The following is a 27807-nucleotide window of genomic DNA, read 5'->3' on the forward strand; positions in this document are numbered from 1 at the left end:
AGGTGTGCTGGGCGGGCAGAGGACTTGGGGGCTGGCTCTTTCCGCACTGTCAAATTCTGGCACTTAGCTGAGAAGTTAAGGAATTCTAAATCTGAACTTGGTTTTCCAGGTTGTTATGGAATGTATTTGTCAAGGTAGCAGAATAGATTGTGTTTTATTTAATAGTATATTGATTTCTAAGTACTTAAAAAGACTTGCTGTGTGGACCTATATTCTCTCTCTCTTTTTTTTTTATTATTCTCAGCCCCATAATCGTTAAATGTAGTCCTGTTTACAATTATGTGTATGTATGTGTGTATACATTCACACATGTTCTTGTGTGTGTAAATACATACCTATCTGTCATTTGTTCATAAAAATTGTTATCATACTGTGCACTCTTTTTTGCGTCTTATTAATATTTATTAGTACCTTATGGAAATCCCTGCTAGTCATCTGCTAAAGGCAAGATTCATCCTTTTGGGTGCTTGGGGGGATGTTCTGAGTGTAGGTGTATTGATGCACTCATCCATTCCTCTTCCATAGCCATTTACCTTATTTTTTTTTCTGCTATGAATGATGCTGCAGCAACCACTCCTGCCCAGTGGTCTTTCACAGAAGAGTGATGTAAATCGCTAACCACCACTTGATCTACTCCACCAAAATAAATCCTAAGGATTGCCATGAGTGTTTTCTTAATTAAAAACGGAGCAACGGGGCAGCCCAGGCTCAGTGGTTTAGCGCCGCCTTCAGCCCAGGGTGTGATTCTGGAGACCTGGGATCGAGTCCCACGTCAGGCTACCTGCGTGAGGCCTGCTTATCCCTCTGCTTGTGTCTCTGCCTCTCTCTCTCTCTCTCCCCCTCTGTGTCTCTCATGAATAAATAAGTAAAAAAAAAGAAAAAAATAGCAATGTAGGGCACTTGGGTGGCTCAGTCAGTTAAGTGCCTTTGGCTCAGGTCATGATCCCAGGGTTTGGGGATTGAGCCCTGCATCAGGCTCCTTGCATAGCAGGGGTCTGCCTCTCCCTCTTTCTCTCTCTCTCTCTCTCTCCATCTAAAATACACAAAATAAATAAATATCTTTTAAAAAATTGGAGAAATGCATAATTTAGACTATAAAAATCCCCCATAATCTCACCTACTCGAGATATCCACCATTAAATTTGGAGTGCATTTTTCCAGACATCTTTCTATGTCTGTGCCAACATATACATACATAATATTCTTAACAAGCAGACCTGTCAGTCCATTCCTGCAGCCTTTTTCCTCTGTGACCTTTAATGGCCATGTTTAGGGACCTTGTCTTTTTCTTACCATCTTGGTCCACTCTGAGGCATCTCTTCCTCCTGTCTTTTGTGTGTTTCCCCTCTTTCTATTCCCTAAATGTAGCCAATTGTCAGTTTCAGACCCCCATATTTCCTGGTATTTGTTTCTCCTTTTTCATTGGACAGCCCAGCATCACATGCATGAAGCCACTTTCTCTACTTGCTGCCTTTCCTGGAAATGTTCTTGGCATTTCCCCTAGTTACCCTGGTTCTTGAATTTCAAATCTCCTTTCCTTTGGCTCTTTTCTCTCCTTTGCTTTTTATATCTGAGCAGTTGCCAAGACAACTTAGGTTGGGACACTGTTGGCCAGTCTTCAATCTTCCCTCCACTTATGCGATGAATTTCCATAATTGCCCTTCATCCTGCTCAGACTCCCTGGCGAAATACTGGAGATTCTACATTTCTTTTTTTTTTTTAAGATTTTATTTATTCATTTGACACACACAGAGTACAAGCAGGGAGAATGATGGAGGGAGAGGGAGAAGCAGACTCCTTGCTGAGCAGGGATCCTGACACGGGGCTCCATCTCAGCATCCTGGGATCGTGATCCAAGCTGAAGGCAGATGTTCAAACTACTGAGCCACCCAGGCGCCCTGAGATTGTACATTTTGCTTCCATTTTTCTTTCATCTCTTCTCTCCCACTATTCCTCTCCTCCACGCACCTCTAGGAGCCCTTTGTCAAGCCAAGCGGGTTCATTGGCTGATGAACTGAGCCTGTTGGGGCTTGACTCTATCCTGGTCATTCCCCTGCCATCCTAAAGTGCTCTTTGGATTCTTGCTGGCTAGGCAGTTTGACACTCCAGTAATCCTAACAAAGTGCTAGCTTCCATCTTACATGGAGGAGCCACTGACCCAGCAGAAATCCGCCCTTTCTAACCTCAGAGGAGGCCTCCGTGGGCCAGACCTGTCCCATACTCTCATGTGATGCCATATTGCAGTGAGGAGGGTTCTGTCCTCCCTCCAGGCACACTGGAGGGCAGGTTGGGGGTGTATACAGTGCCAAGTGGGGCCAGCCTTCCCCACCTCTGGACTTTGTGTCTGACTCCGTGGACATGTGCCTGCCCGATATGTGAACTGTAGTAGATCTTCTAACTGCATGGCCTCCTAAGCCCCTTCGAATTTTGTACAAAGTGTGGCCTGCTTTAGGAAGCCTCTGACATTCACTTGAGAGGCCTCAGGGCTTCAGTAGGACAACTCCTCCTCATCAGGGAAATGAAGGCTCACAGGGACTGGCTTGGGAAACCTTCCTGGGGAGGAGCTCCTAGGGGAAAAGGGTTGCTTGTCAAATGCGTGCTGGGGGTATCTGTGGGTCAAGGCAGCACCCCCCTACCCGACCCTGACTTCTTTTCCACCCTCTTGGGAGGGACCTAGCTAGCTCAGCCTCTCATATGTTCGTAGAAGGTTGGAGTAAAGTGATCATGATTCCCTATTCTAGGTCAAAACCATCATCTTCTGAGGACTTAAGAGAGAGCCCTCAGTCTCAAGAGGTAAGAAAACCATTAGAGGTTGGTGAAGGGGAGGGGCGTTCCAGAGCTGCCCAGATGTCGCTCATCAGCTCAAAAGTCTTATCAGTTATCAGTCTCTGCGCCAGGGTAACAAACTCAGATATTCACAAGGCCACGTAGGTAACTTACCTGTGCATGGCAGCAGGCAGGTTTTCCCTTTTAAAGCAGTATATTGGCCAGGTACAACAAATCTGAGGCTACCAATTTGCAGTCTCTATAGGGACTATCCTTAATTTTGTCCAGCTAAGTTGTGGCAGTGGTGGGATAGGCTGTACAAATTACCATCATGCCTGAGATAAGTATTTAGTGTTTGTTGTATGCTTGAGGCTGGGAATAGAGGGATTATTAATACAAATTAAGATTAAATTAAGATAAATTAAATAATGCCCTTGCCTTCAAAGAGCTTACTAGGAGACCAGAGTAAACACAAGAGCCATCATTTAGTGTGTAACTACAGCCTGTGGAGCCTGCCAGTATATTTGGGGGTCATTTAGATACCACTGCAACTCTGCAAGGTGGGCACTACGGGTCTCTGTTTTGCAGATGAGAAACGCGGCTCAGAGAAGTGATATGATATGCCCAAGGTAAATTAGCTTGGAAGTAGGGAGCCAGGCAGAATTCTAACCCAGAACTCTTTACAGCCATGTGTTTCCCATCACACTGTTCTGTCTACACGTACAGACTGACATTCATGCATGTATGGCAGATGTGAACAGAGTTTAGGAGCATGGAGTTGGCAAGGATGATGGTCCCCTGAAAGTTATGGAAAAACTCCTTAAAGGAAGTGTCATTTGAGCCAGGCTTTGAAGAGTGGGTAGGAGTTCACATCAAGGGGAAGTGGTCTGCATTGCATAGAGGGAACATGTGAGTAAGAGTGGAATGCTTGCTGTGTTTGGGGAGGGTGGAGAGCATTTGGTGTGCCCAGACCATGGTGTGTGCAGTGAAACTAGAAAGATCAGGGTTACGATGCAAAGGGTTTTGAATGCTACACTCAAGAGTAGGGTGTGGCGGTAGTTGCCTGAAAAGTGTCAGAGGTGGGGTAAAGATATAATCAGATTTGCCTCCCAGAGGGTGATTGATCTCAATGTGGGGAGGTAGAGTGGAAAAGAAGGCCAAACTCTAGTCCCAGTTTGGGAACATCCTTGTACTTGTTCCAGCACAAGGCCAGTGTTTGCGGTGGACCAGGAATGTAGGGGAGCACGGCTTATGTGTAGGAGAAGTATCACAGTAAGAATCAGCAGGAGGGACAGTAAGAATGCATAGGAGAAGGGAAGAGCCAAAGATGGTACTGAGATGTCTAACCTGGGGCCTGCGTGGCTGCAGGAGTACAGACTAGCTCATATACTGGGCTCCGGGAAGGCCAGTCTTCACTATATTCACTCGTGTATCCACAGTCTGTGGCACTCAACAAATGTGTGCAGACCATAAGAGAATGAATAGAATTCACTCACATGAGGATGAGCACGTTTGCTCATTTAGTGGGGTTGGAGTGGGGAGAGTGAGCCACCCAACTTCCGCCTTGGTTTTGGCTTTTTGAACTAGTCTTTTTGAATGCCTGAGACTCAGTGCAGCGCATTTCAGTGAGCAACAAACACTCAATGGTTATCCCATGGTCCTTTAGAGGAAAGCAGCTTTTGATGACCTGAGCTTTTGGTGACCTGAAGAAGCATTGTGCTAAGTGTACGTAGGGCTACTGAGAGGAGGCATTCATTGTTGAGGTTGGGATAGGCTATGTGGGGGGTGTAGGGAGACAAGTGGGAAGAGGAAGCGGAATGTCCCTGTCAGGAGCTTTGATATGTGTGCAGATGATCTGATCTGACCCTGACTTAGGTAGGGGTCTGGGATGCTCCTGGCTAAATCAAACTGGCTGGAGAAGATGGAGCTGGATTCCTTAGGGTCTTGAATTATCAGCGCTGAAGACTGAAACAATATAGTTATAAATGGAAGCACCTTATAAATTGGAGTCCTGGTCTGTGTGAGATGAGACCTTGGCTGTGTCTGCTAATCTCGCTGAGCCTCAGTCATGGCATCTGCAAAAGGGGAACAGTAGCTCCCCAAAGTCAGGAGAGCTTTCTTGGTCTTCCTAGGTCTAAAAGTGGTTAAGATTTATTTGTTTGCCTCACTGTAACCCTGCATACCCTGTCCTCCCCCAAAGAGTCTTTATTTCAATAAGATGTGCTTAGAAGTGTTTAGCTCAGGAAATCAACCCTCTCCCTCCCCAGTTTTTGAAGTCTTCTTTGTTTCAGGCATCCACCCCAGGTGGATTCCAGAAGAATGAGGAGGTTCTTAGCTCCCCAGCATCAACTGTCACTCTTAGCCATCATGAGTCTCAACTGTTTACCCAGCTACACATGGTCAAGATGGAGAAAATGTTTGAGGATGATGTTGACTCGACTGGAGGTAAAGCTGCCTTGCAGGCTTAGTTTCTGGTTTTGGCACAGGGTAGGAACCAAAACCTGGGTGTGTGGAGGGTTCAGATTTGGCAACCAGTTTTTCATCCGGTGTCTTTAAAATTTTAAGACTTTCTGTCATTATGTATATTGTAAGCATATCAGAAGCTATTTCATATCTAGAGAAACAATACCCCTAATCTAAGCACCCAGATGTAACCACTGTTAGCATTTCGGTATATTTTCTTCCAAACAACTTCATATGTATGGTTATCTATTGCTGTGTGACAATATTATTGTACACTTAGTGGCTTAAACCACACATTGATTATCTCATAGTTTCGGTGGGCCAGGCATCTGGGCAAGGTTTAGCTGGTTCCTCTGCTTAAGGGTCTCACTAGGCTGAGTCTGTGGTATCATCTGCGGCTTGCCAGGGAAAGGATTGCTCCCAAGTCCACTCAGGTTGTCGGCAAGATTCAGTTCTTTGCAGCTGCAGGACTGAGGCTTCTGTTTCTTCCTGGCCTTTGGCTGGTGACTGCTTTCAGCTCCTACAGCTGCCCACTGTTCCTGGCCACATGGGACTCACCAACATGGTGGATTTCAAGGCTCAGAGTAGCCATGAGATAGCAGCTCCAGCAAGATGTGTGCTACAATTTTGTAAGTATGTAGTTATGTACACGTAACCCCATTCATCCTGTCACCTTTGCCATATTCTCTTGGTTAGAAGCGAGTCACGGGTTCTCCAGTCAGGAGGAGGGGATCACAGGAGGGCATGAACAGCAGGAGGCGGACACCACCTTAAGTATGTCTGCCACAGGTGGCTGTGTGTTTTCACATGTTTGTAATTGCCTTACACAGGTAACTTCAGATCCTTCTCTTCTTAATGTATAATACCTTAAGGGCTTTTACATATTGCTGTGTTATCTTCCAAACCATCATTACTAATGAATGCAAGTATTCTACTTGGGGACTGAGCCATTCCCCTATAGTTGGATATTTAGGTTTTACTGCGTTTATTTTTTTAAAAGATTTTGTCTGTCTATCTATCTATCTATCTATCTATCTATCTATCTATCTATCTATCACATAGAAAGAGAGAGGCAGAGACATAGGCAGAGGGAGAAGCAGGCTTCATGCAGGGAGCCTGACTGGGACTCTATCCCAGAACTCCAGGATCACGCCCTGAGCCGAAGACAGACGCTCAACCGCTGAGCCACCCAGGAATCCAGGTTTTACTGCTTTAAATAACATGATGATGAATATCCTTTGTACATCAAACTTTTTCTGTCTTTTAGAGCTTAATTTTTTTCTTGGGGATGGTACACATAAAGCCAAATAATAGGAATACTTAAAGGCATCTTTGTTTATATCCAGCAGACTGAGTACCAGCTCTGGGGCATAGCTCCTTGTCACATTAATTTGAATTTTACAACCATACTGTGATGTGGGCTGGAAAGGATAACAAATCCTCAGTTCACAGATGAACAAAGTGAGGGCAAGAAGGGATGGTGTGTGTCTGAAGATCAGATGGCTCCTAACTAAAGTTATTTGGTATTGGTGTTTGACACCTGGGAGTCTTGGAGGACCCCAGATGTACCAGTTGTGGCCACAATTTTTATTGTGTTTAAGTTTTGAGTAGGCAGTGTATTCAGGCAGTTCAAAAGTCAAAAGGTACTTTTCCCATGATACTTTTTTGATAGAGCAAATGTCTCCTTCAGCCCAACCCTAGCTGCCCAGTTCCATTTCTTCAAGTGGTTACTTACTGCTTTTAGTCATCTGTGATCTGGAGAAACACAGACACACATGTGGTCACTTCCCTTTTGTATGCAGTGGCAGCCTGCCATCTGCACTGTTCTGTGCCTTGCTTTCTTTTCCTCAGCTTTATTGAGCTATAGTTGACAAGTAAATGTGTAACCATGCTGATTCGATGTCTGTATACGTTTAGAATGGATCCCCACAATTGTCTACTCCTGCTTTTAAGAAAAATAATTTTTATCAAGTTTCCCCTTTTGATTTTTTACCTAATTTGTCCTGAAACCTTTTCAGATCAATATAAAAAGAGCTTCCTCGTTAAAACAAACAAACAACAAGCCAGATTTTAAATGGAGGAAAGGAAAATTTACTATGTATTTTTGGTACATTGGTACTTTTTCAAAAATCTTTTGAAGATGTGGATCATGGGGGTATCTGGGTGGCTCAGTCGGTTAAGCATCTAGCTCGTGGTTTTCAGGTTGTTGATCTCAGGGTTGTGGGATTGAGCTCTGCATTGGGTTCCACACTCAGTGAGGACTCTGCTTGAGATACTCCCTCTCTGTCTGCTCCTCCTGCTTATACTCTTTCTCTTTCTTTCTCTCTCAAATCAATCAGTCTTTTTAAAAAAGAAGTGGATCACAAACATGGGCTCTATAGCATTTCTTGGGAACCTTGACCTGACTCCTCATCAGTGCCTGTCTCAGAGGGAAGAGGGGAGATACCAGAGTTCTCCTCTCTGTTCTACAAGTTCTCTTTCAGGGCCTTAGTTGTTTTATTATTATTATTATTATTATTATTATTATTATTATTTGTTTATTTGAGGAAGGTCCATGTTGTTGGGTTTGGTTTTTTTAGATTTTATTTTTAAGTAATCTCCACACCTAAAGTGGGGCTCTAACTCACAACCCTGAGATCAAGCGTTGCATGCTCCACCAGCTGAGCCAGCCAGGTGCCCTGAGGGTTGACCCTTCCTTCCTTCTTTCCTTCCTTCCTTCCTTCCTTCCTTCCTTCCTTCCTTCCTTCCTTCCTCCCTTCCTCCCTTCCTCCCTTCCTCCCTTCCTCCCTTCCTCCCTTCCTCCCTTCCTCCCTTCCTCCTTTCCTCCCCTCCTTCCTTCCTCCCTTCCCTTTCCCCCTTCCCTTTCCCTTTTTCCCTTCCTTTTTCCTTTCCTTTCCTAGGCAGAGGCACAGGAGGAAAGAGTACTAAGCAGACTCTGTGCTGAGTGTGGAGCTGGATGCAGGGCTCCACCTCCCAACCTGAGGTCATGCCTTAAGCTGAAAGCAAGAGTTGGATGCACAATTGACTATGTCACCCAGGTGCCCCTGGGTCTGTGTTTTTTTTTTTTTTTGAAGGGATGGGTCTCTGGTTCTTAAAGGGGAGTGCCCATGCATCTCCTGTGAGGACTTAAAAGTGTCCATGTGCCCTAGTCCCCACCTCTGGGGCCTGTGTGTGGGAGCTTGTGGAGGACTGGGGTGGGGATCAAGAGAGAGCCACTGAGCTGGAGGCCCTGTAGCCTCAAGCCTGCAAGCCATTGTAGCACTGACCTTCTATGCAGATACTCCTGAGGCGACATGAGGGGCTCACATACCAAGTGTGCCCCTACTTTTGCCAACTGACATTTCATCCGGCGCTGCTGGGCATGGTAAGAATCAGTATTGGTACAGAGTTTCATGTGTTACCAAGCCCTCTGTCAGATTTGATTCAGTTGTTATGAAGCCCTGTGGCTTTCCGTGTGACTTTACACAGGAAGGGCCAGACACTAACAACAGGCCCAAATGCAGTGATCAGGTGTCCCGACATGGAAACTGTACTTCTGTGGGCACCCCACACCAAGTGTAGCACTTCAGATGCAAAGTAAATTAAAGAAGGCCCTTTCTGGGTGAGCCGGGGGCATGACCATGCAGTGCTCATGCTTGATCAAGCCTGTGCTCTAGGAAGGCAAGCACTGTAGGGCACACACATACTCCTACCCCTAAATGGCAGAGGGGAGGCTAGGAAACATTTTCTTCATAAATATTTTAAATATTGCATTTATTTAAAAAATACTTACAAGTCTTTGGGGATGCCTGGGTGTCTCAGTGGTTGAGCAACTGCATTTGGCTCAGGTCATGATCTGGGGGTCATGGGATCGAGTCCTGCATCGGGCTCCCCACAGGGAGCCTGCTTCTCCCTCTGTCTCTGCCTCTCTTTCTATGTCTCTCATGAATAAATAAAATCTTAAAAAAACATACTTAAAAGTCTTTTAAAAAAATAGAGATAAATAGTCCATAATCCTACCTCTTGGTGTTACAAAGAAAGAGAAAGGTAAAGTGGGAGTTTCCCAGAAGGGGGAGGGCAGTTCTTAACAGGGGATGGCAGAGGAGAGGTATACTGGGCCTTGCTGCGTTGGGGGAGCAAGGGGTGTCCTGGGGCAAGGCTGGTGGGGAGGTGACCACAGAGGATGGGGTGCACTCGGGTCAGGGGGTGCCCTGAGACCCAGCAGTGGGGCTGACAGGGAGGTGACACATCTAGAGCTGCTAAAGAAAGGGAAGTGTTTTGGCCAGGAGGGGATTGGCTCCTCCCATGACCAGTCACCCTACAGAGGTTGGTGAACAGTATAACGGAGATGAAGGAAGCCTTCTGGTTTCAAATCCTCCTGGTGCCATTGTGTGTTCTTGGGCAAACCACGAAGCCTCTCTGTGCCTCTCTGTCCTTATCTGTAAGATGGGGAGAATGACAGTACCCATCCTCTAGGACCACAGGGTTCTTGTGAGGATTCAGGAGGGAGGGCATTGGAAACCCCCTTCAGGTCTTCAGCCTGGATGACTGGCTGGAGGTGATGCTATTAGCAGAGATGGTGAACACAGGAAAGGCCAGCATGTATTGGAATAAAGATAATAAACCGGATTTTATTTTATTTAGTATTATTTTTAAGATTTTATTTATTCATGAGACACACACACACACACACACACACACACACACACACACACACATACACAGAGGGGGAGGTAAACACAAGCAGAGGGAGAAGCAGGCTCCATGCAAGGAGCCTGACGTGGTCTCCAGGATCAGGCTCTGGGCCAAAGGCGGCACTAAACCGCTGAGCCACCGGGCTGCCCTAAACCAGATTTTAAACATGCTGAGTTGAAGGAGCCAGGGGAATGGGAACACTTGGGAACAGTCAGAGACACAGGAGAGGTATTCTCTCCTGAGATGCAGAGATAGGTGAAGAGGTGAGGTCACTCAAGCAGAGAGTCAGAAAAGCAAGGGGACCATGATGAGGAGAGCTGAGGCAAATGCCAAATGACAGGGCAGGGTAGACAGTGGAGCCTGGAGGAGACCGGAGTGACCTGTGGGGTCACTGCTTGAAGGCAGGAGACCCCAAGGACAAGGAAGGGCACCATGAGATGTGGTCTGATGTCTCTGGTGGCTGAGGAGAGTGGGTGGGCACAAGTAAGGGAATGGTGGGTGGAGGTGCGTCCAATGCTGGGTGCTGAAGGGAACGTGCCAGTGGGGCAGGCAGAAGAAAGAAAGGCAGGAGTGAGGATGGACCTTCATCCCTCAAGGAAAGAAAGGGCCCAGGACCACCCAGGCAGGGGAGAGTTGGCTGTCAGAACACCCCTCTTACCATCTGAGCTGGAAGGGCTGGCAATCAAGCGTTATGAGATTGAGTCCCACATCAAGATCCACACTAGGTGTGGAGCCTGCCTAAGAATCTCTCCCTCTCCCTCTGTACACTCCCCTCTCCTGCTGACCTGTGTTCTCTCTCTCTTAAAAAAAAAAAAAAAAAAAAGGTGAGAGAGCTGGCTAAGCTCAGAGGCGCAGGAAAAAGCGGTTAGAAAGTTCACTTGGAGTGTAATTTAGAAGTAAAATAGGCACTTTTACAGTGAGGCATAATTTACCTCCCATAAAATGCATGGGTATTGGGGCCCAGCTCAAGGAATCACATGCATACATTCATGTAACTACCAGATCAAGTTATAAAACATTTCCTGCCCCCCCAAGAAAGTGTCCTCCTGCCTGATCCTGCTTGTGATCCCCCCTCCCCCCTCAAGGAAGTGATATATCACTTTGAGTGGTTAATTAACCATCTGGCTAGAGGTGGGTGAGAGTTGTTTTTTAGAGGGGAAAGGGGCCCTGCCTGGACCCCACAGTGTATGTTTCCTTTCCAAAATACCTTTGTGTCTATTCTCTTGCAATTTTCAAAAAAGTGTTTGGTAAACTTAATAAAAAATGTATTAAAATAACATGGTGACAAATAATCTATATGACTTCTTAGACAGCCAGCTCCTTTCTTGGGTGAGAAAGGAGCTGGTTGATCCCTGTAGTGCTCTCAAGAGGGATTTGTTCATTCATCGCTACACAAAGGCTCTTTGGCTCCTGGCTCCCTCCCAAGGGAAGACTCTGTGTCATGATGGCCATCTGACTGACACCCAACTCATACATGGAAGGATCAGATTGTGAGGGTCAGCCTCAGGCACCACCCCGTGACCCTGGACACATGACCTCACCTCTGCGTCCCACAGTTTTCTCATGAGTCTCTCTCATTAAATGGTCAGTGTGAATAAACACAGAGAAGCACCCAATATCGTCATGGCCACATCCTAGTGCCAACAGCAAAACTCGGGAACAAGTGTGTGTAGTGTGCCAAGAAACCAGTCACAGAGGGCACAGGCTCATCCTGTACTCGTGGAACTCATGGGCTAGAGCAGTGATGAGGAAAGTTGAGGAGGGGGGCAGTGGAGCTGGGTGCTGGGAGTAGAGGGCCTCCCTAGATAGTTCTCAGGAAGGCTTCCTCGTGAAGGGGCCCAGATGGTGCAAAGGCCTTGAGGTGGGAGTATGCTTGGTGGTGTGAGAAACAGCGTGGGGACATTATGGCTGGAGCCAGGAATGTAGGGGATGGTAGTGGGAGGTGAGGTCTGAGCGGAGCCAGAAAATGCACTGCCTTCAGATTGTGGTGAGGGTTCCAGATATTTGGAGGGAACTCTAGAAGCACTTTTTATAGACTATGATTATTAAAAAAAAATCTACGGGATATTGGCACATTGGCAGACAGATTCCCTTATAGTCACAAAACCCAGTGTGGAGAGAGTATTTTATCCCTACCCTCTCTTCCTCTCCTCTCCAGCTTTGCCTCTAGCCAAAGTTGGCATTTTAATTGCCTTTAAGAGACGCACTTCACCTCTTTATTTGTATATTTGAATTAATTTGTGTCTCTTTTTTTGCCATCATTAGTTTTCTCTTTCTTTCTTTTTCTTTTTTCTTTCTTTTTTGAATTTTCACCAGTTTTTTTTTTTAAGATTTTATTTATTCATGAGAGACACAGAGAGAGAGAGAGAGGTAGAGACATAGGCAGAGGGAGAAGAAGGCTCCCCATGGGGAGCCTGATACAGGACTCAATCCTAGGACCCCAGGATTATCTGAAGGCAGATGCTCAACCACTGAGCCATTCAGGCATCCCTCATCAATTTTCTTTGTCTCAGTGCCTGGCCTGTCTTAGAAATGGGATCTGATCTTTTTTTAGTATCCCCTCACCCAGCAGTGCTGTGGGGCCCACACAGTCCTCTGGCGTGAAAGGTGTGCACTGAATCAGGTGGGCTGATTGCTGAACAGATAGAGGAGATTCAAGGGACAGCAAACATTCTCTGTGTCCTCCCTCAGCACCCAGACATCCAAGGGCACCGTGGCTGCTGACAGGCCCAGTGATTTGCCATGGAGTGGATGATGTTTTTTCTTCTCTTTTGAAGCCCTGGACATGAAGACTTTCATTAAGGCCATAAAGAAGATTCTGAGCAATGCGTCAGATGAGATGCTAGAGGCGCTGTTTTTGAAGGTGGACACAGACTGTAATGGCTCCATTACCTGGGTGAGGAGGGTGCCTCTGCTGCCTCAGGTAGCTGGAGGGAGCCTGAGGGATCCAGGTGTGGCTGACCTGTAGAACATGTGGAGGGTTGAAGATGGGGAGGTGGTCAAGCCATCAGAAAGCCTCCTGTGGATTCTGGGGTGCTTGCTGGGTAGAGGGAACCTTTCTAAGACTTCTGTAAGTGGGGCTACTTGCAGCTCATTCTTCTCCTAGGGAATGGGAGGGTGTATGACAAATGTTAGTAACTTTTGCCTGAGGCCTCCCAGCACACAGGGAAGCAGCAAGGGTACCACCCACCTGCCAGGTGGCTCTCCTGCACACCAGCCCCCATTCAGTTCTGGAAGATGCCACAACCACCATAATAGACGGTTTCTGATCACTCAGCCAACAGACAGACCTGTGGCTGTTCAATCCCAAAATGTCAGGGTTCTAGAGCATTACCCCCCTCGATTCTATATGTTCTATGATGAGTAGATGTACCATTTAAAAATATGAAATACAGAAGGATACAGCAAAGTGCAAAAAATTAGTCTGACGTATTGACATAGCAATGCTGACAATGATAACTAGCCTTGATGCCAAGCACTGTGCTAAGCACTTTATGTATTATTTTACTTAAACTTTGCAGGAATTGTACAGGGTGGGTGTTGGTATTTGCCTTAATTTGACAGATTGTGAAACTGAGGCATGAAGACGTTAAGAAACTTGCCCAGAGTTACAGAGCTAGTTAGCAGCTGAGCTAGTCTTCAGACCTGAGGAGTTTGCTTCAGGAAGCCTGTGTGTTAACTACTCTGTCATTCCTCCCCCCGGCTCAGGCAAACATGCTGTTTTGTTTTTTTCTTTCATTTCTCTTAATACTCTTTTTATTCTTAATAAACGTGTTTCCAGAATTCTTTGCTATCTACACAATGATCTTAATAACTCCCTCTTTCTTTATAGGTTCACGTGGTGGTCTGTTTTGGCCTTCATGAGGCATCAGTAGATTCTAGAGTTGCCGTAGTTGCCTGGCTTCTGGTCTTTCCCTGCTGTTAACTTGTTATATGAGCTGGGACAACTCATCTCTATTTTTATGGGCTCAGTCCTATTATCCATAAAATGTGGGTGAAAAAAGAGATTCAAACAAGATGCTGGATGTGGAGATGATGCAGACACGTATTTAGCATTACAGAAACGCGTTAAGGAGGGCGGTGCTGCTATGTACTTGTTGCTAGGCCCTTCACACGTCCCAGATCCCAGAACAGCTCAGTTGCTTGGCTACTCTCTTTGGCCAGCCCCAGGAAGCAGCAACCAGAGAGCCCCTTAGAAGAGGCTAGGAAAGATGAGGGAAGAACTGGAAGCCAGGCATGGGTTCCCAAAGCCCAGTGCTCTGATGGCTCAGCCAACACTTTCCTGTCTTGTGTTACTTCCCGAGGCAGCAGGAGTACGTGGATTACGTGATGCGGGAGTTACAGAGAAGGGAGAGGATGAGAACAAGCCAGTACCGCCTGCACTTCCACCTTCCCATGAGGATCATTCCCCTGTAAGGAGTGTTTCCCTGGACTGAAGGGGTGTGTACAAACAAGAACAAGGTAGGGACAGGCTCTGTAGTGAGTGCCCCTCCCTAAATCCCTGAGTCACTCCTTGTGGGGCCACCAGGGGTCTGGCACTCACTTCAGCCACTCAACCCTGTAGGCAAGCCTGAGCATTAAGGTAACCGTGTCCCCACTTTACAGACAAGGAAACAGGTTTGGAGAGGTCAAAATGAAAGTGGTGGGGTTGCCCTGTTTGACTCTCCCTGTCCCTGCAGCATATTCTGCTCCCCCTGCTTGCTTCCTCCCATTGCTGGTGCTAAGTGGGTCTGGGGGTTTCATCCAGAGTGCAGATGGCTCACATGGCAAGGAGTAAAAGCCATCACAGGAAATTGCTCCTGGAGGCTGCAGTGGGCCATAGGTCCCTCCTGGAGCATGTGGCTCTGCCTTTGCCTTGATTTCCTCCTCTCCCTGCCTGCTTGCTCCTCCTCATGGCTCTTCTCCACTGTGCCCTCTGGACCTTCATGTAGTCTCCTTTCTGTGCATGGTTCTGTCTACCCCCACCCCTCTGAACTTCCTAAGAAAAAGCAGCCCTCCAGTGGATTCTGGCCAGTGGCCCAGGCCTGTTCCCGGAGTTCCTTTCCCAGAGATCACTGGGAGTTTGCACACCTCCTGCCAGGTGCAGGCAGCTGAGGCCAGGGAGCCAGGTCCTGTGATCCAATGCTTGGTGGCCTGCAATTGTGGCCTGGTTAGGAGGGGCTGTGGCTGGGTCTGTCCTTGGGACCAGCCCCAGAGCAGGCTGTGGGGAAGACTGTAAACCTGAAGCAGTCTGCCCTGGAGCACCTGGAGATTCAGAGAGATGATATAATGAAAACCAGGAAAGGGCAACTAAAACAATTTTGGTCAATATTTAATTGAGGCCAATATATATGAAAGATGAAGGATTTTATAACCATACATTTTGACCTAAAAACTTCGCTTGACATAGCTGAGCCCTCACAGGTCTTTCTATTATTTCCTTGGAACATTTAGATTTCCAAGGGTGCTTAAAGAGCCAGAACCAAAAATGTCAAGAAGCCTGTTCCTTTCTTGTCCTTTTTATTTGTTCAACCTTCAAACCCGGAGAGCATTTCCAGCTTGGCAGAGAAAATAGCCAAATAATACTCAATTACCTTCATGAAAGGGTCATCTTAAAAGTTGGCTTCCCTTTCCTGATCCTGGGCCAAGATCATTGAACGACCCTCTCCGGGATCTGCTGCAGTCCAGCAGGTGGAGGCGCTGGCCTTCTGGGATAACACCTCCCGAGGGCTCCTCTCACTTTTCATGGCTTTCACCTTTCACCCCTCAGACCTGTGGCCCTGACTTGAGAGGTGGCAGTGGGAGAGGGGAGGGAGGGTAGAGAGAGGAGCCATGTTCAGACATACTGTCACCCTCTCTTCTGCTGAGACTGTTTCGAGGTAGAATTTCACAGTGATGTGGGTTAGCCTTCAGCCACAGGTCACACAGTGTCCACAGTGACATTTGGAAAAGGTTCTGGTTGGAGTAGGGATCGAAGTGCCTAGGTTCTAGTTTATGGACAGAACTCCAGGCAAATGCTTCTCCCTGGGTCCCTGTGAAGTGAGGTAACACTACTGGCCCTGGTGGGGCCTGAAGGTGTGGGAACATCAGGTGGGGGAGCATGTGCCATGCTGTGTCCAGAAATCAAAATGGTGCTGCCCTGTAGTAGCCAGCCAGCCAGCTTAGCCAACTTGGAGCAGGAAAGAAACCACTGGAATGCATCACTGTAGCTTGCTGGGAAGGCCACAGGAGCCGTTTCCTATGCTCAGGGCATGGCCTTGTTGATGAGGAGGCAGGTACATGGGGCTCTCTGTTGGATACATTGCCCCTTGTCCACTTTTATCTCATGCTTGCATTATACTCCCTTCTCCGAGTTGTCAGAAACTGTTATCATGAAGTTTTCAGTTGCAAGCCACCCCTCCAGTCACCACCTTCTGTAAGAAGAACTTAAAAGAAGGTTTGCAAAAGACCTCCATTCCCTGCCTCCTCTGACCCCATCCCATCACGAGGAAGTGTACTGGCTGTGTGATGGGAGAAGCCCATGGCTGTGGAACCCTATCTCATACCAGCGGCCTACTGGGGGAGCTTTCTTTCGGCCACAGCTGCTAATGGTAGAAAACTGCTTGGCAGAGTCATGCATCGTGTGCTTGCTAGTGGAGCCCCCCTTGCTTGCTTTGTCTTTCCTCCTCTGTGCTCCTCATTCCGGATTCGTTTGAATCCTTCTCTCTCCTGTCCCCTTCCTCAGGAACCATGGATGCGAGATTGTGAAGGTGCAGTTCTTAACTCAGCGGTTCAAGAAGATGGGGCACCTTCTGACTGTCACCAAGGACGGGATCTTGCAGATCTGGTCTGAATCCTTCTCGCTGCTTAACTCCTTTAGGGTGAGGGGGGCCCCACCTGTGGAGCACATATGGGGTGGTCGGAGCACCTTTGCCTTTGTACCCAAATAGTGAAGGTGACCCGGATCCAAAGTGTGCTTATTCTTGGGGTTCCTGGTCTAAGCACCCCGCATGTGCAGTCACTGCTTCTGAGGCCAGGATTCTGGCTTCACTGTGGGACGGAGACCCTTACAGTTCTCTTCTGTAAGCAGGATGACATCTCAAAGTTGCATTCTACTTCGATGTCTAACAGAGACACCTTATACCCATTTTGTCCAAATAGAATGTCACTGGAGCCCTCCCTGGCCGCCAGGCTTCCCTCTCCTGGGCCCCAGGTCATCACCCACCAAGGTTTCTGGGTTAGAGATCAGTTCCCTGACCTTTTCCTGCCACAACGGCTCCATCACCAAGCACCACTGATTTGAATCCTTCCCTGGTACCGGGCAGGAAATCACAGCAGTTGTGAGTGTGGGCTCTGGAGCCCATCTTAGAAACTGTGCCACCTTCCAGCTCTGTGACCTTGGATAGTTAGTATATAGCCCTCCATGCCTCAGTTTCCTCATCTATCAAATGGGGTCATGTAACCCCCTCAGGCTGTTGGGAGGATTTAATGACATAACAATGCCCATATGGCAGTCAGAGTAGGGTAAGGCTCACAGCAAGTACCAGACAAATTCAAGCTGACATCATCATTGTCTTTGTGCGGTCACTTCCTGACCAAAAGCAGTAAGTGAGAAAATGTTCAGGAAAGCTGGCTGTGTACTTAGTGTTGCCAGGCTAGTCCAGAATTGTCCAAAAAATGAAGGCACAGCTCCCCCGAGAAGGAAGGCTTACTGAGAAGGCTGCCAGCAGGAGGAAGGCTTTCATAAGCCTGTGAAACAGCAGTGTTTTGTAGATGCATTGGAGGGGGGGGGGTGGGGGGGTGGGGCGGGATCTGTATCCCAGGGGGCCAGACGGCTCTGGTTGGTCCCTTTTCAGTTGCCTAGGGAGACAACTCAGGTCCGTGGAGGCCCAGTGACTCTCATGGGTGGACTTGGTAGCCAGGACCAAGGCAGACTCACACCTGAGGTCCCGAGGCTAGGGTTTCTGGTTTCACCCTCTTTTTCTCTGTGCATTTCTTTTGGTATTGAGGGGGCACATTATAGCCTGAACTCCTGGTTGTGGCTGCTACTCGGTCACCTTGGTGCCCCTCAGAGGCCAAGTCTGAGAGAGTTGAGGACAGAGGGAGGCTTCCTGGACGGCCCAGCATTCCTCCTTGAGGGGCTCCTTGGGCAAGTGGTTGTTGGCAGGAGCGATCTAGCAAGCACCTTCCGTGAGCACCCACTGCATGCAGATGGAAAACCCTGGAATCTGGGGGAAGAGGGGCTGGGCTTCGTTTCCCAGCTGTGCGACCTTGGACAAATCACTAGAACTCCTTGGGGCTCTGGGCTTCTCAGAGGAACATGGAGGCAGTGGCCTTACCACCCCCTCTCTTGTGTGTGGGTTAGAGGCCCATTGTCTTCACTGCACAGCCACCAGCACAGGCCTCTATGTTCTTGGTGTCTCTGAGTTGTGATGGAAAGGTCCACTTCCTGCTCCTGCCTCTGCACACCCATCTGGAGGAGCTGCCCTAAAGGTCCCCTTCCTTTCTGTGTCACACTGTACTCTTCTCTGCTTTCTTCAGTTCGGAGTCCGTGGCCTAATTTGGGGAGTAAACTACAAGTTCCTTAGCTGGCCAACCCTACCTCAGCTCTCGTCCTCTCTGACCCTGAGCCTGTTGGGCTGGCCTCCTGTTTCCTTGGCTTCCTCTTTCCCCCAAGCCCGCTACTGCTGACAGGCGTCTCTGTGTGGCCTCCCCCACCTGGAGTGCTGCTCCAATTCTGTCTGCATGGCTGTTATGTGAGCACGGAAAGGCACCTCACAACCTGGCGGGACGATTTCTTGTTCAAGCCACTTGAACCAGGCGACACCTGCAGATGGTAGACAAGATTCAGACAAAACAAAAACAAATACAATGTTATATGTCCCTTATATCTCAATAAAACTAGGGTGGGGGAAAGATTCAGACCCACAGAGGGACAATGGAAAGTCCATTGCCCAGACCCTAATTCTATCCTGAGAGACAACTGCTATGACCAGTTTTGGGGTGCTTTCCCATGGTTAGCCTGTATGTACATCTCCCACCCCCTCTTTTAAAATATACACATGATAGTGCTGCATTTTTTTATTTAATGATAGATCCTGGTGACTATTCTCTATGGCAGGTGCACACCTCCCTCATATGTAATGTCTGGGTGGAGATCTGTGGTGTGGATTTATATCAGCTCTCCTTTGCAGTCAGTCCATGTCCTGTTGCTATCCTAGCAGTGTGGCAGGCCCCGTCCTCACACACACTTCTTTGTGAGTATGTGTGAACACATCCATAGATATGGCTTGGAAATAGATCCTGGGATCATAAGCCATGCACATTTAAATCTTTGATGAGTGGGGCACCTAGGTGGCTTAGTTGGTTAAGCCCCTCACTTCAGCTCAGGTCATGATCTGAGGGTCCTGGAACTGAACCCTATGTTGGGGTTGGCTCCATGCCCAGAGGGGAGCCTGCTTCTCCCTCTGCAACCCCCTCCCCCACTTGTCTTCTCTCTCTCAAATAAGTAACTAAAATCTTTTAAAAAATACTTAAAATTTTTAAGTATTTAAAAATTTAAATACTGCAGCCCTGGTGGCGCAGTGGTTTGGCGCTGCCTGCAGCCTGGGGTGTGATCCTGGAGACCCAGAATCGAGTCCCACGTCGGGCTCCCTGCGTGGAACCTGCTTCTCCCTCTGCCTCTCTCTCTCTCTCTGTCTATGAATAAATAAATAAAATCTTAAAAAAATAAAAATAAACGTTAAAAAATACTTAAAACTTTGTCATATGGCTCTAAAAAGGGTTTGTAAGGATGAGTGTTGTTTAAGCCCATTTTACAGATGTGGAAACTGAGACTCAGGTTAGGGAACTTACCCAAGGCCCCATTGGTAGTTGGAAGGGGCGCTGGGCTCCATACCAGGTTTATGGCTGGCTCCAGGCCCTTGGGTGGCAGGAGAGGGTTCATGGGATCCTGGTGTGTTCTGCTCGCCAAGCCTCTCTGGCCCAGATCTCCTCTGCCTTTCCTCTGGCCAGCTTAACCAGATCCATCAGCCCTATAACCAGCAGATGTGGGTCACTGATATGGTGTGTCTCCATAACATGAACCTGATTGCGATTGCATCAACTGACCAGAAAATAGGTGAGTCCTTGACAGCTCCCTAGGCCTGCTCTTGGCCATTGGAGGGCACGTACTTGCACTTGGAGAGAGACCTGTCACCAAGCCAACTACGGGCATGGGTTAGAGTCCTCTGGGGGTACTGCAGCTGGGAAGCAGATGCTGCATGTTGTCACCAGAGACCCCCAAGACTTGGGACATGGGCTTGGGTTCCATGGATGCCTCCCTTTCTGTCTCTTCCCCAGAGTTCTTTGATATTACCAACCATAATTGTGCCCGGGCCTTCACCTTCATTGATCTGGACAGCTGTGTCCTGACCATGGACTATTGGTGAGTCTCAGGGGAGATTGGTACAGTCTTGGCAGCCACATCACCCAGCAGCGTTGGGACTCCCAGAAAGACTCTTTGGAAACAGCCCAGGAAGGGTTCCCACCCAGTGTGCCTATGTCCTCTTTACCAAACTGACTCTCCTAGGAGGTCACTTGGTCATTGGTCCCTCTCTCTCCCATGACCTGACCAAGTCAGCCATCAAATCCTGGCAGAAACTTGTCCCTCCAGGGCCAAGGACTCTGGGAATAGCACATCCATCGGTAAGGGTGAGTTGATAATGAGCATCTGGAAGACCAGGGTTTCATTTGTTTTGGTTTTATTTACTTATTTATTTTTAAAAATATTTTATTTATTTATTCATGAGAGGCAGAGAGAGAGGCAGAGACATAGGCAAAGGGAGAAGCAGGCTCCCCATGGGGAGCCCTATGCAGGACTCAATCCTAGGATCCCCAGGTCATGACCTGAGCCGAAGGCAGAGCTCAACCACTGAGCCACCAGCTGCTCCCATTTGTTTTGGCTTATTTATTTTTTAATTTTTAAAAAGATTTTATTTATTCATAGACACAGAGAGAGAGAGACAGAGACAGAGACACAGGCAGAGGGAGAAGCAGGCTCCATGCAGGGAGCCTGACGTGGGACTCTATCCAGGGTCTCCAGGATCACACCCTGGGCTGCAGGCGGCGCTAAACCGCTGTGCCACCGGGGCTGCCCATGTTTTGGTTTAAAAAAAATTCATGATTGCTTTTGGACCTGGTTCCCCGATGATCTGGATCAGGGTGTTTAGGCCCATGTTTGTCAGTTGGTGAGGGCAAGGCTGGAAAGTTGTGCGGGAACTGCTCTGGCTCCCGGGTGGAGGAAGGTTGTTGGAGACTGGGAGCGTGGAGGGTTGTAGCTGGTGCACCCAAGCTGGCCTCTCTGTCTCCCCTTCCCTCAGGTCCGACTATCACAGAGGTGTATTCTGCTACGGGGACACCAAAGGCAATGTCATTGTCTTCACCTCTGACAATGTGACCCACGGGCTGTTCAACCCTCGAATCCTTCCCAGGACCTCCAAATGGGGTAGCTAAGATGCTGGGGAACTGGGGGAGGGGGAGGAGATGGCTCTGGGCCCAGGAGCACTTCTTTCTCCTGTCTCTCAGTGCAGGAGCCCCTGGCCTCTTCAGAAGCCCAGGCAGCAGTTTACCCATATGCTCAGCTTAGAGTGGCCTGGGGGACGGGGGGTGGTAAGGTTACAGAGGAGCCAGAGGGGGCTCAGGAAAAAGGCAAGCTCTCTGAAGGTGAGAGGTGACATGGTTGAGGGTGAGGGTGAGGAGGGGAGAGGCTTCAGGGCCCACTCCATTCCAGCAAGAAAGAATTTGTGCCAGCTGTGTGATCCTGGGGAAGTCGCTCACCCACTCTGGGTCTTGGGATGACAGCACTATCTATTTCCATGGTGGTGAGGAGGGTTCTGCTCTCCTTGTGGGGAGGGGGCACTGCCTTTGTGCGCGTGGGTGGGAGTGCTCCGTGAGGCCCAAGGGAGAGGCTGGTTCAACGTGGATATAAACATGCATAAGCACAGTGACATTTCTGGAACACTTGTGTGCTGAGTGCTTTGGGCACATCACCCCCACCCATGGCCAGGAGGGAGCTGCTGCTGTTACAGCCCATTAAGAGGAGAGGAAGGGTACTTTAGGAGGTGAAGCACTTGCATAGGCCCCACAGGGTAAGCCGCCTGATGAAGCAGGCAGTCTGCCCCAGAGTCTGAACCTTAGCTCCTCGCTGGGCTGTACCCCAGGGTACTGTTCGGGGCTGCTCTGCCAAGGGCCCTAGATCCCAGCTCTGGGGCCTGGGGCTCTCGGGGCCTTGGCTGAGCTGGACCGCATCTAGAACCGAGACTTTGGTGTATACTGTCAGTCCTCTAGGTTGCATCACATCCATCTCGAGGAGGCCCTGGGCTACCAGGGGACCCAGCCCATGGGGACACTGACTCCCCTTCTATCCAGGACGCCAGAGCAGCCCCTTTGACTTCCAGTCAGAGTTTCTGAGCAGGACACTCTCCAGGGGTTCCCAGGCCTTGGTGATACCTCCTGCCAAGCTTGACAGGGCAACATTCCCCCCGACTGGCCAGATGGAATATGGATCCAGCCCCGGACACAGCAGTGGGCTGGCACCCGGTACATTCCTGCCTCATCAGCCTCTGCCCCTGGTGCTTGCCCTGACCCAACCAGGTTGGCTGCCTGGCTGTGGTCATGCTGCACCGCCCTGGGAATTGGCATGGGAGGTGGTGGTGGTCTTGGAGCTGAGTGTTAGACAGGAGATTGGAGCAGGTACAAAGGAAGCTGGAGTGTAGGATGGGAGTCCTTCCATGCCACATGCTGCCTGAAGGCTGCGATACACACCAAGGGGGCCATCAGTGTGCTGACTTAGGAGGAGCTGGACAGACCAGCTCTGTGTGACCTGAAGCCAGTTGCTTAACCTCTCTGTACCTCAGTTCCCTTATTAAACAAGGATGAGCATCCTCAATTCATGGCTTTTCTATAGGGTGGAAGGAGAGCCTGCAGGGTAAGGCATGCAGTAAGGACACAGTGACTACCTCCTCTGACCTCCCGGGGCTCAACCAGCCTCATGGGAGAAGCAGACAGGCAAACCTGCCTGCAGGCAGCCCGGCTAAGCTTCCTCCCTCCTGCACCCACAGAGCCTGCCCCACTTCAGCAACATTCCACCCCTTGGGGCTTCCTTTCCAAGCTTCTTCCTGCCCCTACAAGGTGGGGCTGGTGAGTTTGCAGCAGTGAAATGCTTGTCACAAGCCCCCAGGCCCCTGTTTCTTTATTCCATTTTACCTGGGAGTTTCTAAGACTTGAGCCCAGACTGTCTCAGTCCTGATCAACCTCTTTAAGCCCGCTCTGCAGGTTGACCTATACTTGTCCCTGTCACTGCTGGCTCTGTCCATTTCAACCCTTCCCGCTTGCACCGGGGGCCTTTCCTTGGAGGATCCTGGGCCTGTCCGTTGGCCATGAGTGGTTTCTTAGGTGCTTAGGGCGGTTGTTCCAGGCATGCTTGCTGGATGCTTCTCTTGGAACGTGTGTTTGCTGGACAAGGTGGGACGTATGTTTTGAAGTGTGATAGTAAACTTCCAGATGATCCTTTTGAGAACAAATAGAGCCTAGGGTCTCAGTTTGTTCTCCACTCTAGTAGAGTTGGAGCTCCTTAAATGAGAATCAACTTGTGTAGATCACAGTACACAGGGGAGAGTGAGGAGCCCGAGATACGGGACCAGCTTTGTGCACACTGGCAGAGGAGCTCTGGGCAGCAGTGCTTATCTGCCTGGGTCTGTGTTCTGGGTGTCAAGTTCCCCCCACTCAACCCACCAGAACACGGTGAAGCTTGAACGAGCATTTGAATGGAAAAGACTTTTGAGACATACAGGAGCTGCAAACCAACTCAAGGTGTCCTCTGGGGTTTTGCTGCCTGGCAAAGGCAGGGTGGACCTTGGTCTTCTCTCCTATCAGATCACTGGACCAAAGTTTCTACACGGAAGCTTCTAAATGAGAAGTCTCCTTTGTACAGGAGTTATTGGCTAAAGGTAAGTTGTATCTTTGCTTGGCCCCTTACCATGGTAGTTATGTGGACATACACACACCCTTCAAAAATCAATACAGAAAAAGGATTTGCCCCCTGGGTTCAGTCTTAGGACATGGGGCTTGGTCACTGTGAGGGAGGGAGGCAGCTGTTGGATCCTGTGGCTCTCTCTACAGAGAACATAGATATCCTTGGCATGGCTTGTCTCTCTCCCCACCTCGGTTGCTCCAGCCTGGTCCTGGCAGACTCCACCTCTCTGTTTCCTGGATAGCTGCAGTGGGTTGTCCCTTGTGGCTGGTTCTGCACTTCCCTTTTCCATGCAGTGCTTCTCTCCCTCCATTCAGCAGCCAGAGGAATCATGAGCTAGAACCAGCCTTGTTACTCCTTTGCTCAACCGCACCCTCCACCCCTCACCACTGCCGCCCCAGTAGCTTCTCATTGTGTTCAAACAGGATCTCAAGTGCTTACTGTGACCATCAGGATGTGAAGTGATCCGACCCCTGGCCTGTTGCCCATTTTGCTTCTTCGTATTTGCACCACCGCAGAATGCAAGTGACCTTGCTGGTCTCTCTGAACACGCCAAGCCTTTCCCACCTCAAGGCCTTGTTACAGTCTATCCTTCAGCTGCTGTGCTCTTCTCTGGGTCCCTGCACCCCCCTTTCTCTGCTTCCTCCGGGGCCCTCAGCAGCCAGCCTGGACCAGGCCTGTGTCCCTCCACGCAGCAGTGCTTCTAGGATTCTGACACTAATACCCAAGTGCTTTTCCCATACCACCATGCAGTTCTTGGACTTCAGCTGGGTGACCTCCAATTCAGCTCAGTTCTGACACTGTCTACCTGGAGATAGCATCAGAGCCTACAGGTTGAGGGGTGTCCCACAAGACTGCCCTTCTGCCTCGCAGGCCAGTCACACGTTCAGGATGTCACCTGGGCTTCTGACCCATTGGTCATAGATCAGAGGTTTGCATGAGCCTCTCTTTGGGTTTGATTAACTTGGTAGAGTGGCTCACAGAACTCAGGGAAATGTTTTACTCACGAGATCGCTGGTTTATTATAAAAGGAAACAACTCAGAACAGCCAGATGGAAGAGATGTGTAGGGCAAGGTATGGGGAAGTGGGGACAGAGCTTCCCTGCCCTCTCTGGGTACAGGGCTCGCCCCTCCACATGTTCACCAGCCTGAGGCTCTCTGCACTCTGTCCTTTTGGGTTTTTAGGAGTGGCATTACATAGGAACGGCTGATTAAATCATTGTCCATTGGCAGTCAATTCAATGTCTAGCTCCTCTTCTCTCCCGGGTCAGGAGGGTGGGACTGAAAGGTCGAACCCTCCAATCTCATGGTCGGTTCCCCTGGCAACCAGTCCTCATCCTCAGGGACTTTCCAAAAGTCACCTCATTAATGTCAACTCAAGTGTGGTCAAAAGAGTTTGTTATGAATATTAAGATACCTTTGTCTCATCACTAGGAAATTTCAAGGGTTTTAGGAGCTCTGTGCCAGAAATGGGCATGAAGACCAAATATATATATATTCCTTACTGTAAATCACACTATCACAGCTTACCAACCTCCCAACTTTGTATCGTCCACCTATTGCTTCCTTGTCTGGTCACCCTCATGGGAGTGGCAGCTCCTAAGGACGGGCACTTAGGGTCTCCCTGGGACCCTCTCGGGTACAGAAGCATAGAAGCTGGCACATAGTGTATGAGTACCTTCTTTTCCATCTTCTGTAGGAATCTCATCTTGGGCTTGGTTTTCCACCCCAGGTACATGTCCCATGTTCTGTTAGGTGCCCTGGATTCGGTGTCTTCACTGTGATAGACCCTCGGTGAGGCAGTGCATGCAAAATCTAGCTCAGTGCCTAACAACCTCCTCCACGCTTGTCTTGAAAAGGAGACTCCCTGGATTGGGAGGCCAAGCACAGGGCTAAACCGCAGAGCCGGAGCTAGAGAATTGAGAGCCTATGCAGTCAGGCCACCTCCTTTATTGCTGGGCCTCAGCCTTTTGTTGCTCAAGTTGTACCAGAACACATTCACACATCAGGTCCTGAAGCACAGTGGGCAGCAGTGGGCAGGGAAGCACCTGCTCCCCCATGGTGGGGCTCCCTGTGGATAAGAGGGACTGTGGCCCCGGCTGACTCCAATCCATCCTTTCTCCTGTGTGGGATGGGGTGACAGGCAGTGATGTCACATGGGCCTGACCTTGCCTGTCCTCTAACTTATAAACAAGAGTTCACATGCTAGCAGACTTGGCGCTTTTCACCTATCTCACTGACAAGTGATGGGTCAGGACTGGGCTGGGACCGGGAGTGGGGGGGCATGTCGCTGTGTTAGAACTGTGATCACTAGAGAGCATTAGACATGCTGACCTCCTGGCCTTGCCAGCCTCTACCGCTGCCACTCTCTTTCTAGGCTCTCCATCCCAACTGGTGCCAACAGGTCAAGTTCATTCCTCAGCTGAACACAGTGGCCTCCTGTTCGGCCATTGAGAAGTCCTCTCTGGTGCTAATAGCATTGCCATCTAAAGCCCCAGAGAGCCCCAAGTAAGGAGCACCTCTCTCTGGGCTGAGTTGGGAGGGGGAGCATTTAGGAGAGGGGGGATGTGATGGTACAGTGACGGAGGCTCTGGCTTCATCTGAGCCACATGTGGCCACCCCTGCTGAGAGTGGGCCCACCTCCAGGACAGCAGCATCCTGTGGATCTCGGTGGGTCCGAGGAAGCAGCAGTTGTCCTGTGGGCCAACAGTGTGGTATGGTGGTTCACACCTGGGCTCTGCAGTCTTTTTCTTTTTTTAAATTAAGATATAATTGACATATAACATTGTATTAGTTTCAGATGTGCTATATAATGATTTGGTTGGTATTTGTATATATTGGGAAATAATCACCACAATAATAGTTAACAACCATCCGCACACAGTTACATTTTCTTTTCCTGTGACAAGAACTTTTACAGAGTCTGGTTTTAATCATCACCACCAGCAGCAAAAATATAACAAGCCTCTTTTATCTACCAATACATACGTAAGTAAAACTCAGCACAGAAGCTGGCACATAGTGTAAAGCAGGCAGTCAGAAAAGTATTTTCTGGATGGAGGAATGAATGTAAGTTGCTTTATGTCTGTGCCCCTCAATGTCCTCGTCTGTAGAAGGGGGTGATAGCAGTGTTTCTTTCCCTTATCCCAGGGCTTACTTGAGTGACTGCTGTTTGTGGTATATGGTCAATAATTGGCAGCATTTACTCTTTGGAGATGGTTCTAATCTCTTTCCTTTATTCCGAGTTCCTCTACCACAAGATGGATTTTTTTCCATCTTTCCTCCTTGCTTCCCTCCCTTCCCTCCCTTTCCTTCCATCCCTCCTTCCCTCTCTCCTTCCTTTCTTGCCTCCCTCCCTTCCTTCTGTTCCTCCTTCCTTCCTTCAATCTGTCCTCCTTCCCTCCCTTCTTCCTTCCATCTGTCTTCCCTCCCTCCCTCCTTCCTTACTTGTCAGTGATTAGTCACACTAGTAAGTCCATGTACATGGGTTGACTCTGTAAAAAATAAAACATAAATAAAGCTCAAGCCTTCTTGCCCAATCCCCACTGTCTCACTCTGTTCTCAAGTGTCTTACTTCTATCATTTTCATGTGTACCTTTTTAAAAGTTATTTTTAAATTTTTTGGGGCACCTGGGTGGCTCTGTCATCGGTTAAACATCTGCCTTTGGCTCGGATCATGATCCACAGGGTCTTGGGATGGAGCCCTGCTCAGCTGAGAGCCTGCTTCTCCCTCTTGCTCTGTTGCTCACCCTGCTGGTGTGCTTGCTGTCTCTTGTGTGCTCTCTGTCTCTCTCTCTCCTCCCCCCACCCCTTCTCTCTCTCTCTCTGTCATAAAATCTTTAAAGAAAACAAAATTATTTTGATTTATTTATTTGTTTTAGAGAGAGAGGATGGGCAAGGGCAGAGGGAAAGGGAGAGAGAGAAGCTTAAGCAGG

The 27807-nt window shown here is 48.9% G+C and overlaps 1 protein-coding gene across 13 annotated transcripts in view; it reads left to right on the forward strand.

Annotated features, from left to right (window-relative positions):
• Positions 1 to 27807, forward strand: part of EFCAB8 (EF-hand calcium binding domain 8) — a 75150-nt gene that overhangs the window by 9361 nt on the left and 37982 nt on the right. For 8 of the 13 annotated variants that reach the window (XM_077872716.1, XM_077872705.1, XM_077872715.1 and 5 more), the window contains exons 2-11: positions 2742 to 2793; positions 5058 to 5211; positions 12681 to 12799; positions 14212 to 14315; positions 16607 to 16742; positions 19876 to 19981; positions 20203 to 20287; positions 21222 to 21346; positions 23776 to 23849; positions 26250 to 26380. In XM_077872716.1, coding sequence (XP_077728842.1) covers positions 2742 to 2793; positions 5058 to 5211; positions 12681 to 12799; positions 14212 to 14315; positions 16607 to 16742; positions 19876 to 19981; positions 20203 to 20287; positions 21222 to 21346; positions 23776 to 23849; positions 26250 to 26380 — 1086 coding nt within the window. Of the gene's footprint in view, positions 1 to 2741; positions 2794 to 5057; positions 5212 to 5746; positions 5859 to 12680; positions 12800 to 14211; positions 14365 to 16606; positions 16743 to 19875; positions 19982 to 20202; positions 20288 to 21221; positions 21347 to 23775; positions 23850 to 26249; positions 26381 to 27807 lie in introns of those variants that run through there. The other 5 variants (XM_077872709.1, XM_077872710.1, XM_077872713.1 and 2 more) reach the window with 5 other exon arrangements.

The sequence above is a fragment of the Canis aureus genome, chromosome 26 (assembly GCF_053574225.1).
Source record: "Canis aureus isolate CA01 chromosome 26, VMU_Caureus_v.1.0, whole genome shotgun sequence".
Taxonomy (NCBI): domain Eukaryota; kingdom Metazoa; phylum Chordata; class Mammalia; order Carnivora; family Canidae; genus Canis; species Canis aureus.